This window comes from Nerophis ophidion, linkage group LG13 (assembly GCF_033978795.1).
Source record: "Nerophis ophidion isolate RoL-2023_Sa linkage group LG13, RoL_Noph_v1.0, whole genome shotgun sequence".
NCBI lineage: Eukaryota > Metazoa > Chordata > Actinopteri > Syngnathiformes > Syngnathidae > Nerophis > Nerophis ophidion.
In genome coordinates, this window is record NC_084623.1 from 9,805,721 (window position 1) to 9,820,413 (window position 14,693).

The 14,693-nt window shown below is 38.3% G+C and overlaps 1 protein-coding gene across 1 annotated transcript in view; it reads right to left on the reverse strand.

Moving 5' to 3' along the window:
* Positions 1-14,693, reverse strand: part of LOC133564224 (partitioning defective 3 homolog B-like) — a 405,625-nt gene that overhangs the window by 238,896 nt on the left and 152,036 nt on the right. The window contains exon 13 of the mRNA XM_061918379.1: positions 2,510-2,701. Coding sequence (XP_061774363.1) covers positions 2,510-2,701 — 192 coding nt within the window. The remainder of the gene's footprint in view (positions 1-2,509; positions 2,702-14,693) is intronic.

The following is a 14,693-nucleotide window of genomic DNA, read 5'->3' on the forward strand; positions in this document are numbered from 1 at the left end:
AGTATGTGACTACTGAGGAGCATTAAAATAAGTTCAAATTAAACATATTACAAATCACATAGGCATCTTCAGAATGGAACTGACTATCATTTAAAAAGGTTTCCTTTTAGGGGACCTGTTTTTTTGTCCCCATACCGTCAGACGTCCTTTAAAAATGACTGTGTAAACAGAGCGGTGTCCCCTTTAAGTAAGCATTGTCAGCCACACACACACACACACACACACACACACACACACACACACACACACACACACACACACACACACACACACACACACACACACACACACACACACACACACACACACACACACACACACACACACACACACACACACACACACACACCTGTTGGCTGCATGGTACTTGTCATTTTGACCATTACCATTTTTATATTTTACCATGATCAGTACTAAGCTTCTTTTTACTACTAAAACATGTTCATTGTTACATTGCCTGCAAAATTCATACAAGTTTGGTAGATAAAGGGTGGTCTTCACCTCAGGGCCCACATTTTCCACTACAGAAGGGCCCAGTCAAATATTAACACTGAGTTAGTCATCTTACTTTAGATTTTAATTGTATTCAATAATTATATCTAACCTACTTAGTTTGCAACTTTTTAAAAAAATTATGAAACCATGATGTGTTAATCACAATGATTATAATCAAGGCTGAGGTCAGGCTGATTACAAAAATAAATGCTAATCAAGCATACTGTAAAAGAAAGGACTCACACAAACTGATACAATTTAATGTAGTGCTAAAATAAATACATTCCAGCAATAATATATATATATATATATATTTCTTAAACAAACAAAATAAAATTCAAGTGCAAATGAAAAAACAGCTTTGCCACTCTGGTCATATTTTTTGCGCTGAAGAAACGTATTTGTGACTTTAGCTCCAGACTTCTTTGGTTTGTTTGAGATTTCCATTACTGCCACCAGTGGTGGAAAAGTGTACTATAACGGAGTACCGCTGAGATACAGATATTTTGGCGGACGTCTAAGTAGGGCTCTCGACCCAACAATAGCCCTATGTTTAAGAAACACTGTCTCGAACAGAGGTGTGCAAAGTACATCAGTCTTCAATTTTGCTCGCGATACGGCACAAGTTCAATGAACTACATGGTAATATACAAATTTCCAGCTGCATTTTTATCGCCATCTTGTGGCCACCTAAAATATGGCAAACATATCCTTACTTTCAAGGACTCACAACTGAGCTTTTTACTGATATAACCCAATCCAAACAACCTTCCTTAGTCATGGATGGTTCGCTTCCCCTTTGGTCTGGATGACACGATGTCGAATATTTCCAAAAACAATTTGAAATGTGGACTCTTCAGACCACAGAACACTTTTCCACGTTGCATCAGTCCATCTTAAATGATCTCAGGCCCAGAGAAGCCGGCGGCGTTTCTGGATGTTGTTGATAAATGGATTTCGCTTTGCATAGTAGAGCTTTAACTTGCACATACAGATGTAGCGAACAACTGTATTTAGTGACAGTGGTTTTCTGAAGTGTTCCTGAACCCATGTGGTGATATCCTTTAGAGATTGATGTCGGTTTTTGATACAGTGCCGTCTGAGGGATTGAAAGTCACGGTCATTCAATGTCGGTTTCCGGCCATGCCGCTTACGTGGAGTGATTTCTCCAGATTCTCTGAACCTTTTGATGATATTATGGACCGTAGATGTTGAAATCCCGTAATTTCTTCCAATTGCACTTTGAGAAACGTTGTTCTTAAACTGTTTGACTATTTGCTCACGCAGTTGTGGACAAAGGGGTGTACCTCGCCCCATATTTTCTTGTGAAAGACTGAGCATTTTTTGGGAAGCTGTTTTTATACCCAATCATGGCACCCACCTGTTCCCAATTAGTCTGCACACCTGTGGGATGTTCCAAATAAGTGTTTGATGAGCATTCCTCAACTTTTTCAGTATTTATTGCCACCTTTCCCAACTTCTTTGTCACGTGTTGCTGGCATCAAATTCTAAAGTTAATGATTATATGCCTAAATATTTTTTTTATCAGTTTGAACATCAAATATGTTGTCTTTGTAGTGCATTCAACTGAATATGGGTTGAAAATGATTTGCGAATCATTGTATTCTGTTTATATTTACATCTAACACAATTTCCCAACTCATATGGAAACGGGGTTTGTAGAAAGAAAGATTACATTTAGTAATCTTTCTTTCTACAAAAGGTGTCAAAATCTTGAGTTTGACACCTGAGGTATAGCAGTTACGGTAAACAATAACCGGTAAAATGGTATAAGATTTTGGTTCAAATAAATAGCATAATTAATCCAAGTGTGTTCGTGATTAATGCAATCATTTTTTGTGGTTTACTTTTACATTTATTTATATTATTTGGTTTTCTGCTGCATGTTTGCACCAATCTAATGTTTACATGCAGAGTGACAACAGCATTCTCTTCTATTAAAGACTCTTAATTACAAATGAATGCATTCTTGAAAAAGTCGTGAAACAGTCACCTTGTAAGCAGCCCCGCCGTGAATAATGGATTTGATGAAAATTCCCAGGTCCTCCCCGGTTTCCCTCGACTTGTTTCCTTTGAGGCTGACGCCCAGCCCTGCTGAGCCGGAGTCATTGAGGGCCACCTCGAACATCAGCTGTTCTTTCCCGTTCTCCAAAATTAGGCTCGACTCGCGCGACCATTCCTCCCTCTGGAAGAAAGAAACAGAACAGACAGTGAGTGACGAGAAAAGGTTTTTGTTGTTCAAGAGTTGCCAGTGAAAGGTTGTACCAGCCAGTCTGTTGGTCACTTTAACGGCAATGTTTGAACTGAGGAACTTTATATTTCTTTTGCAAATTTAATGGCAGCAATATATTGCAAAAAAAGTTGGCACAGGGGCATTTTTACCACTGTGTTACATGGCCTTTCCTTTTAACAACTCTCAGTAAACGTTTGGGAACTGAGGAGGCCAATTTTTGAAGCTTTTCAGGTTTGGTTGTGTTTTAGTTTTTCCTCTGTGTGTGTAGTATTTCCTGTCAGCGCTCTGGTTTTGGTTCTGTTTACAGTTTGTCTCCCAGCGTGCTGTGTCCCCTCAGCTGTGGCTGATTGGCTACTGGCCACACCTGGTGTCAATCAGCCGGAGTCTATTAGAACCTGACTTCCCATCCAGTCTGGGCTGGATTATTATCATTTCGACTTGTCACCACTACCTGTCAATGTCATTAATACTTATCGTTGTAGCTGTGTCTACTTCTGTTCACTCTGCTTATGTCATAGTTCCTTCGTGTCACAATGTTTTTGTTTCTAGTCCACAGTTAGCCTTTGTGCTAGTTTTTGTTCATAGCCAAGTTTGTTCTCCGCCTTGTGCGCGCCTTTTGTTTGTTCTTGTTTTAGTGTTGAATGAAGTATTTCCTGTCAGCAATCTTGTTTTGGTTCTGTTTCCAGTTTGTCTCCCCGAGTGCTGTGTCCCCTCAGCTGTGGTCGATTGGCACCTGGCCACACCTGGTGTCAATCAGCCAGATTCTATTACAACCTGACTTCCCATCCAGTCTGGGCTGGATTATTGTCATTTCGACTTGTCACCACTACCTGTCAATGTCATTAATACTTATCGTTGTAGCTGTGTCTAATTCTGTTCACTCTGCTTATGTCATAGTTCCTTCGTGTCACAATGTTTTTGTTTCTAGTCCACAGTTAGCCTTTGTGCTAGTTTTTGTTCATAGCCAAGTTTGTTCTCCGCCTTGTGCGCGCCTTTTGTTTGTTCTTGTTTTAGTGTTGAATGAAGTATTTCCTGTCAGCAATCTTGTTTTGGGTCTGTTTTCAGTTTGTCTCCCCGAGTGCTGTGTACCCTCAGCTGTGGCCGTTTGGCACCTGGCCACACCAGGTGTCAATCAGCCAGGTTCTATTACAACCTGACTTCCCATCCAGTCTGGGCTGGATTATTGTCATTTCGACTTGTCACCACTACCTGTCAATGTCATTAATACTTATCTTTGTAGCTGTGTCTACTTCTGTTCACTCTGCTCATGTCATTGTTTCTTCGTGTCACAATGTTTTTGTTTCTAGTCCACAGTTAGCCTTTGTGCTAGTTTTTGTTCATAGCCAAGTTTGTTCTCCGCCTTGTGCGCGCCTTTTGTTTGTTCTTGTTTTAGTGTTGAATGAAGTATTTCCTGTCAGCAATCTTGTTTTGGTTCTGTTTCCAGTTTGTCTCCCCGAGTGCTGTGTCCCCTCAGCTGTGGCCGATTGGCACCTGGTGTCAATCAGCCAGATTCTATTACAACCTGACTTCCCATCCAGTCTGGGCTGGATTATTGTCATTTCGACTTGCTACACTACCTGTCAATGTCATTAATACTTATCGTTGTAGCTGTGTCTACTTCTGTTCACTCTGCTCGTCATAGTTCCTTCGTGTCACAATGTTTTTGTTTCTATCCAACAGTTAGCCTTTGTGCTAGTTTTTGTTCATAGCCAAGTTTGTTATCCGCCTTGTGCGCGCCTTTTGTTTGTTCTTGTTTTAGTGTTAAATGAAGTCATGTTTTCCCGCACAATGCCTGCCGCCATCTCTGCATCTTGGGGTTTGTCACAAACTCAACATGACAGAATTCTTTCCCATTCTTGCTTGAAGTACAGCTTAAGTTGTTCAAAAGTCCTGGGTCTCCGTTGTGGTATTTTAGGCTTCATAATGCTCCACACATTTTCAATGGAAGACAGGTCTGGACTACAGGCAGGCTAGTCTAGTACCCGCACTCTTTTACTATGAAGCCACGCTGTTGTAACACGTGGCTTGGCATTGTCTTGCTGAAATAAGCAGGGGCGTCCATGATAACGTTGCTTGGATTGCAACATATGTTGCTCCAAAACCTGTATGTACCTTTCAGCATTAATGGTGCCTTCACAGATGGGTAAGTTACCCATGCATTGGGCACTAATACTGGCTTTTTAACTTTGCACCTAGACCCTAGAACAGTCCGGATGGTTCTTTTCCTCTTTGTCCCGGAGGACACAACGTCCACAGTTTTCAACAAACAATTTGAAATGTGGACTCCTCAGATCTCAGAACCCTTTTCTACTTTGCATCAGTCCTTCTTAGAAGAGCTCTGGCCCTGCGAAGCCAACAAGCGATTCTGGGTGTTGTTGATGAATGGCTTTCGCTTTGCATAGTACAGTTTAACTTGCATTTACAAGTGTAGCGACCAACTGTAGTTGCTGACTTGGGCACTAACACACCCCCATACCATCACAGATGCTGGCTTTTGGACTTTGCGCCTAGGACAATCCGGATGGTTTGACCGGTGCACCTTATAGTCCGGAGAATACGGTTTGTTAAATGAAAGGTAGTCAAATGTACCTAAAGGAGGCTGCTGAGAAACAGGAAAAAAACTGTGTGAGTGAGTCATACTTGCCAACCCTCCCGGATTTTCCGGGAGACTCCCGAAATTCAGCGCCTCTCCCGAAAACCTCCCGGGACAAGTTTTCTCCTGAAAATCTCCTGAAATTCAGGCGGAGCTGGAGGCCACGCCCCCTCTAGCTCCATGCGGACCTGAGAGACGTGTCGAAAGCCTCTTTTCACGTCCGCTTTCCCACAATATAAACAGCATCTCTGCCCAATGACGTTATAACTGTAGAAAGATTGAGGGCGAGTTCTTGGTTTCTTATGTGGGTTTACTGTTATGCAGTTTCATTAACGTCCTCCCAGCGTGGTAACAACACACAACAACAGCAGTCCGTTTTCATCTACCATAAAGCGGTTCGTCTGCCGTAAACAGCAATGTTGTGACACTCTTAATCAGGACAATACTGCCATCTACTGTGCATGCAAATGGTTAGAAAAACAAGGATGGACAATTCAACCCTTAACTCAACAATGAGTAGATGAGTGTTATGTGTGTGTAAATGTGTAAATAAATGAAGACTGAAATTCAAGTATTTATTTTATATATATATATATATATATATATATATATATATATATATATATATATATATGAAATACTTGACTTGGTGAATCTACCTGTAAATATACTCCTCCCCTCTTAACCACGCCCCCACCCCCCGAAATCGGAGGTCTCAAGGTTGGCAAGTATGGAGTGATAATAATAAATCTATGACTTTTGTATGCTCACTCACTGCCATCTACTGTACATGCTAATGGTTCGAAAAACAAGGATGGACAATTCAACCCTTAACTCAACAATGAGTAGATGAGTGTTATGTGTGTGTAAATGTGTAAATAAATGAACATTGAAATTCAAGCATTTATTTTATATATATATATACATATGAGATACTTGACTTGGTGAATCTAGCTGTAAATATACTCCTCCCCTCTTAACCACGCCCCCACCCCCCGAAATCGGAGGTCTCAAGGTTGGCAAGTATGGAGTGATAATAATAAATCTATGACTTTTTTATGCTCACTCACTGCCATCTACTGTACATGCAAATGGTTGGAAAAACAAGGATGGACAATTCAACCCTTAACTCAACAATGAGTAGATGAGTGTTATGTGTGTGTAAATGTATAAATAAATGAACACTGAAATTCAAGCATTTATTTTATATGTATATATATACATATGAGATACCTGACTTGGTGAATCTAGCTGTAAATATACTCCTCCCCGCTTAACCACGGCCCCCACCCCCCGAAATCGGAGGTCTCAAGGTTGGCAAGTATGGAGTGATAATAATAAATCTATGACTTTTGTATGCTCACTCACTGCCATCTACTGTACATGCAAATGGTTCGAAAAACAAGGATGGACAATTCAACCCTTAACTCAACAATGAGTAGATGAGTGTTATGTGTGTGTAAATGTGTAAATAAATGAACACTGAAATTCAAGCATTTATTTTATATATATATATATATATATATATATATATATATATATATATATATATATATATATATATACATATGAGATACTTGACTTGGTGAATCTAGCTGTAAATATACTCCTTCCCTCTTAACCACGCCCCCACCCCCCGAAATCGGAGGTCTCAAGGTTGGCAAGTATGGAGTGATAATAATAAATCTATGACTTTTGTATGCTCACTCACTGCCATCTACTGTACATGCAAATGGTTCGAAAAAAAAGGATGGACAATTCAACCCTTAACTCAACAATGAGTAGATGAGTGTTATGTGTGTGTAAATGTGTAAATAAATGAACACTGAAATTCAAGTATTTATTATATATATATATGAAATACTTGACTTGGTGAATCTAGCTGTAAATATGCTCCTCCCCTCTTAACCACGCCCCCACCCCCCGAAATCAGAGGTCTCAAGGTTGGCAAGTATGGAGTGATGATAATAAATCTATGACTTTTGTATGCTCACTCACTGCCATCTACTGTACATGCAAATGGTTCGAAAAACAAGGATGGACAATTCAACCCTTAACTCAACAATGAGTAGATGAGTGTTATGTGTGTGTAAATGTGTAAATAAATGAACACTGAAATTCAAGTATTTATTATATATATATATGAAATACTTGACTTGGTGAATCTAGCTGTAAATATGCTCCTCCCCTCTTAACCACGCCCCCACCCCCCGAAATCGGAGGTCTCAAGGTTGGCAAGTATGGAGTGATGATAATAAATCTATGACTTTTGTATGCTCACTCGCTGCCATCTACTGTACATGCAAATGGTTCGAAAAACAAGGATGGCCTATTCAACCCTTAACTCAACAATGAGTAGATGAGTGTTATGTGTGTGTAAATGTGTAAATAAATGAACACTGAAATTCAAGCATTTATTTTATATATATAAATATACATATGAGATACTTGACTTGGTGAATCTAGCTGTAAATATACTCCTCCCCGCTTAACCACGCCCCCACCCCCCGAAATCGGAGGTCTCAAGGTTGGCAAGTATGGAGTGATAATAATAAATCTATGACTTTTGTATGCTCACTCACTGCCATCTACTGTACATGCAAATGGTTCGAAAAAAAAGGATGGACAATTCAACCCTTAACTCAACAATGAGTAGATGAGCGTTATGTGTGTGTAAATGTGTAAATAAATGAACACTGAAATTCAAGCATTTATTTTATATATATATACATATGAGATACTTGACTTGGTGAATCTACCTGTAAATATACTCCTCCCCTCTTAACCACGCCCCCACCCCCCGAAATCGGAGGTCTCAAGGTTGGCAAGTATGGAGTGATGATAATAAATCTATGACTTTTGTATGCTCACTCACTGCCATCTACTGTACATGCAAATGGTTCGAAAAACAAGGATGGACAATTCAACCCTTAACTCAACAATGAGTAGATGAGTGTTATGTGTGTGTAAATGTGTAAATAAATGAACACTGAAATTCAAGCATTTATTTTACATATATATATATATATATATATACATATACATATATATATATATCAATCAAGGTTGGCAAGTATGGAGTGATGATAATAAATCTATTACTTTTGTATGCTCATTCCCCAAAGAAAAATTAACATGTCCTATTACTCACAGTCTTCTGTTTGCTTTTCATCAAACTGGTTCTGCAGAACTACTACGTACCGTGTGTGCTAATCAGGCTGGGGGACGCATAGCACATCCATCTCCATCCTCAAAGTACAGTAAGCACGTGTTCCACAAAACCAGTCCCATTTGCAAGGAGCTCACAGTTACAACCAGCACAGGGGTAATAATCCGTCAGTCCCGGGCCTCAGGTGGAAACAGACATAATGAGCATCCATCATGGTCCGACTGCAAAATGCTATGCATGATGACAAGCTAAAAGGGTCGAGGAGACGCGAGAGGACCCGTTTCCAGGGTTACACCAAGTGAGCAAAATGGAGCTTATTTCAACACGCGATCACTTCTTACACGTGTGCTGCACGTGCTGCCAGGCCGACACAACACCGCTCTGACAGGAAAGTACCTGGTGCCGGTGCTTTGTAAACAAGTTCAGCAACAGATCCCGGCGGCAGGTTCCTAACCCCGGTGGGCTGCGGGGTATTTATAGAACCTGCACTTCATAGGGTATTGTTTAACGAGCTGATTAATTCCACCTCCTTGTGAAATCATGAATAAACAATCGCATGACTTTCAGTGAAAATGCTGCTATTCACTTGTGGGAGGCAATATATATATATATATATATATATACATATATATATATATATATGTATATATGTGTATATATATATATACAAACCCTGTTTCCATATGAGTTGGGGAATTGTGTTAAATGTAAATATAAAAGGAATACAATGATTTGCAAACCCATGTTTAATTGAATGCACTACAAAGACAAGATATTTGATGTTCCAAACTCATAACTTTGTTTTGTTTTTTTGCAAATAATAATTAACTTAGAATTTCATGGCTGCAACACGTGCCAAAGTAGTTGGGAAAGGGCATGTTCACCACTGTGTTACATCACCTTTTCTTTTAACAACACTCAATTAACGTTTGGGAACTGAAGAAACTAATTGTTGAAGCTTTGAAAGTGGAATTATTTCCCATTCTTGTTTAATGTAGAGCTTCAGTCGTTCCGCTGTCGTATTTTACGCTTCATAATGCGCCACACATTTTCGAGGGGAGACAGGTCTGGAATGCAGGCGGGCCAGGATAGTACCCGCACACTTTTGTTTTTATGAAGCCACGCTGTTGTAACATGTTCTGAGTGTGGCGTGGCATTGTCTTGCTGAAATAAGCAGGGGTGTCCATGAAAAAAACGGTGCTATATACATATATATATACATATATATTTATACATACATACATATATACACACATATGTATAAATATATATACACATATATATATATATATATATATATATATATATATATATATATATATATATATATATATATATATATATATAAAATTTTTTTAAGAAATGAAAACTTGAATCCAAACAGGTTTTCACTGAATGGTTTGACTATAAAAAAAAGACATGCAGAGGGACAATGTAATTAAATGTAAGGAGCTAATTTACTACAATTAGTGCTGTCAAATGATTAAAACATTGTATCATTATATATATATATATATATATATATATATATATATATATATATACACAAATATATATATATGTATGTATATGTATGTATATATATATATATATATATACATAAATGTGTGTGTATATATATTGGTATATATGTGTGTGTGTGTGTACATATATATGTATGTATGTATGTTTATGTCTGTATATATATATATATATATATATATATTTGCGTGAATATATATATATATATATATATATATATATTATTATATATATATTATTATTATTATTTTTTTTTTCAAAAATCAAAAATATCAGCGCTTTGTTGTCAATTTACAGAAATACGCTGTAAATAACAATGTAAAATGTCATTTTTATTCATTTGATGGGTAGTTTGCTGTAAAGGTAAGCATTTTTATTCAAACACAAACATGTTTGGAAGGTATATACTGTAGTATTTGTTGCAATATTGGATACTATTAAAGTTTAAAAGACATGCAATTTTAAGCAGTACATATATATTTTTTCTGTCAAAATGAAAAAAATATATTACATTTAGTGAGAAAATATCAATTACTTTATTGATAAAATGATGTTGCGGGCCAGATCTGGCCCATGGGCCTTGCGTTTGAAACCTGTGCTCTACTACATCAAAAATCAATAGTACAGTATCAAAGGCAGTAATTACCCAACCTTAAATATTGCATTTTTGTATTTTCCCATCGACAAAAAAATAAATGACAAAAAGACAATAAAACCAAACTCGGAAATAAAACAAACTCTATATTAACAAATAGGTCTGAAGTGGTTAAAAGTTTTCGCGTTGACAGTAAAACACAAATGATGTGATTTGATGTAAGATCCCTTTTGGATCCTGAGACTGTGTGTGCATAATCTGAGGGTTGCACAAGGGTTAATTAAATGCCTCTCATTAGAGGAAAAAATATGTTTGCTTGGTCTTTTAACATGTTGATGTTAAAAGTACTATCACAAATTCAGTGTCTGACTGTGATTTCTATCCAGCGAGCGTGACCAACATGAAAGATTGACAGACATTAGAAGCGACAAATATCAAAGACAGAAAAACACTGGGGGGGGGAGGTTGTAATTAACCCTTTTACAATCATGAAAAGTACATTACATGCAAGAGCTTATTGTGTGTATGCTCCAAAGCATTCACACATTGAACGGGCATCAAACAGGCCCTGGGTGAGCACAATATCTCCGTCATGTCCTCATGTCTCATGTCTTTTTTTATTTTTCGGACTATAATGTGCAATAATGTTGGACTGTGCAATATATCCCAAATGAACTCTTGGATAAGTGCAATAATACTGGACTGTAAAACAGAATAATGTGCAATAACTTATCACTTTATATATATATATGTACATACAAATATGTGTGTGTGTATGTATGTGTATATATGTAGATGTATGTATATATATATATATACATATATATATATGTGTGTGTGTATATGTGTATATATGTATATGTATGTATACAGTATGTATATATATATGTATGTGTATATATCTATATAAACACGCAAAGTATATATATATATATATATATATATATATGCATATGTATGAATATGCATGTATGTGGACATATACATGTATACAAATAAAGTGGAGGAAGATGTCAGCGGTGCCTGCAGGAGCAAAAGTCAGCGCCTCTGTCCATGGTGCTGAGGACAGAGCACCATCAGACAGGGGCGTGGCAGTGCTGACGGCGAGACACAGCTGGCAGGTGATTAGAATTCATTCTAGGAATTCCCGGTATGCCCGTTTTTTTTTTCTTCAAAAGTTTTATTCTGGCGACAACACCTCCCACATTTTTCAACCCATTTTAACGACAAAACATTCCTCTAAATCAGGACAAAAAACAAAGTTGCATTGTGAACTGGACAAATTCCCGGTTTACCCGAAATTCCAGGAATTCCGTCTTATCAGTTCTCATTTAAAAACGTTACTACTTCGACATTTCTCGACCGTTTTGAAAAATTCCAACACCAACCATTTTAACATTCAAATCTTTTAGCATTTTCAAAAAACAATCCCGCTTTTCCCGAAACTTCCAAATGTCCATGATATTCCCACTGAATTGAATGGGACATTCTTCAAAGTTCCACAATTTGCACATTTTTCATCCGATTAAAACCTTTTCAAAATCAACACATTCCACTCAACCAACTAACACTTTCCCAAGTTCCAAACCAAATTCAGTTTTTTATGGAAATTCTAACTCTTCAACATTCAAACTATTCTTACATTCTGTCAGCATTTCAGTTCAACCTCAGCATTGGACCAATCACACCTTTAGGACAGGGGTCGGGAACCTTTTTGGCTAAGAGAGCCAAAAACCCAAATATTTTAAAATATATTTCCGTAAGAGCCATATAATATTTTTTTTAACACTGAACACAACTAAACGCGTGCATTTTTAAGTAAGACCAACATTTCCAGAGTATAATAGGTCTCTTATTCTTTGTATTAACTTTGTTATTCTGACGCTAACTGTGGAGGGGGCGTGGCCTGCGGGCTTGCAGCGAACTGGGATGTGCCGGGACCAGCTTTGAAATCAGCGACAGGTGCGTAGAAGGCCCACCTGGGCCTTGTTATCTAATCACTGTTATAAGCAGCAGCCAGGAGGAGAGACGGGGTTGGGCCTGGAAATACAATTTCTGGAAAGCAACTGAGAGACTCTTTGAAGAATAAAACAATATTGTAACCCTGAAACAGGCTCTCATGTCGGTGCTTGGTGGTCCGAAGAACCCCCAGGAGGGCAAGCCCCACACTAACCAATAATAAATAAATAACTTCTTACCATTAACGCAACTTCTTGAACAGGTGCGGTAGAAAACGGATGGATTAAAAATGCATGAGAATGTTTTATATTTTTAACACTGTGATTACAAGTGGAATTATTCATTACTTATCGTTTTAAGCAACGTCAGATCAGATTTATCCGAGAGCCAGAAGCAGTCATCAAAAGAGCCACATCTGGCTCTAGAGCCATAGGTTCCCTACCCCTGCTTTAGGAATTGCCTTATCTAGTCTTATTTCTGACGCTGCACAGTTTAACATGTATTTGTTTGCGTAATAAAGACAAAACAGCGGGAATGTGGCGCTCATAAAAGTAAACAGAAGACAGAGTGAAGGAGAGAAAAATAAGAGATTCAGTTAAATCCCTTGAGAAGACTACAGAGACCTTAGGCTTCCCCGGTGTTTGAGAGTCTTTGTGCATGCAAAGGTAACAGCAGATAGATGAGAGAGACAATACAGTCCGAGGTCACAATGGAGACGGTATTAGCAGGAAGTAAACGACAACATGTCTGGATGCGAATGTGATGTTTCTCAACAACCAGCGACATCGTTCTTCCCGGTGTGTGCAGCTAGACAGATAGTTAACAGCATGACGAAACAGAAACTTTGTTGACGTTTGATTTTCTTTCTTTTGAATTGTTTTCCTTCCTCAGTCGTATTTCTTTACACTTCTTCCTTCACTTGGGTTTGTAAGACTGAAATTATGAGCATAAATTGAACATTAAAAAAAGTATAACGTCCATTGTGTGTTATATATAAATGACGTCCATAGTGTATTTATGGAAAAAAAATGCATATGTTGAAATGAAAGCACAGTCACATCAAACATTGCACACAATGTATGTGACTCATCACAATTAAACTTAAGGTGTCGCGTTATCACCCTCTACTGGTCAATTTTAGCGCTGCATGCTTTAAGCTAGCTTTTTATCACCAGTGTTACTCTAAGACGAATAAAAATAAAAAAACTCAAAACCAGTGAAGTTGGCACGTTGTGTAAATGGTAAATAAAAACAGAATACAATGATTTGCAAATCCTTTTCAACTTATATTGAATGGACTGCAAAGATAGGATATTTAATGTTCGAACTGGAAAATTTTATTTTTTGCAAATATTTTCTTATTTGGAATTTGCTGCCTGCAACATGTTTAAAAAAAGCTGGCACAAGTGGCATAAAAATTGAGAGAGTTGAGGAATGCTCATCAAACACTTATTTTGGACATCCCACAGGTGTGCAGGCTAATTGGCAACAGGTTGGTGCCATGATTAGGTATAAAAGCAGCTTCCATGAAAACCTCAGTCATTCACAAACAAGGATGGGGCGAGGGTCACCACTTTGTGAACAAAAGCGTGAGCAAATTGTTCAACAGTTTAAGAACATTTCTTAACAAGCTATTGCAAGGAATTTAAAGATTTCACCATCTACAGTCCTAAATATCATCAAAAGGTTCAGAGAATCTGGAGAAATCACTGCACGCAAGCGATGATATTACGGACCTTTGATCCCTCAGGCAGTACTGCATCAAAAAGTGACATCAGTGTGTAAAGGATATCACCACGTGTGCTCAGGAACACTTCAGAAAACCACTGTCAGCAACTACAGTTGGTCGCTACGTCTGTAAATACAAGTTAAACTCTACTATGCAAAGCGAAAGCCATTTATCAACAACACCCAGAAATGCCGCCGGCTTCGCAGGGCCCGAGCTCTTCTGTTTATGTTGTGGGAAAGCGGACGTGAAAACAGGCTTTCGACACGTCCCTCAGGTCCGCATGGAGCTAGAGGGGGCGTGGCCTCCAGCTCCGCCTGAATTTCGGGAGATTTTCGGGAGAAAATTTGTCCCGGGAGGTTTTCGGGAGAGGCACTGAAT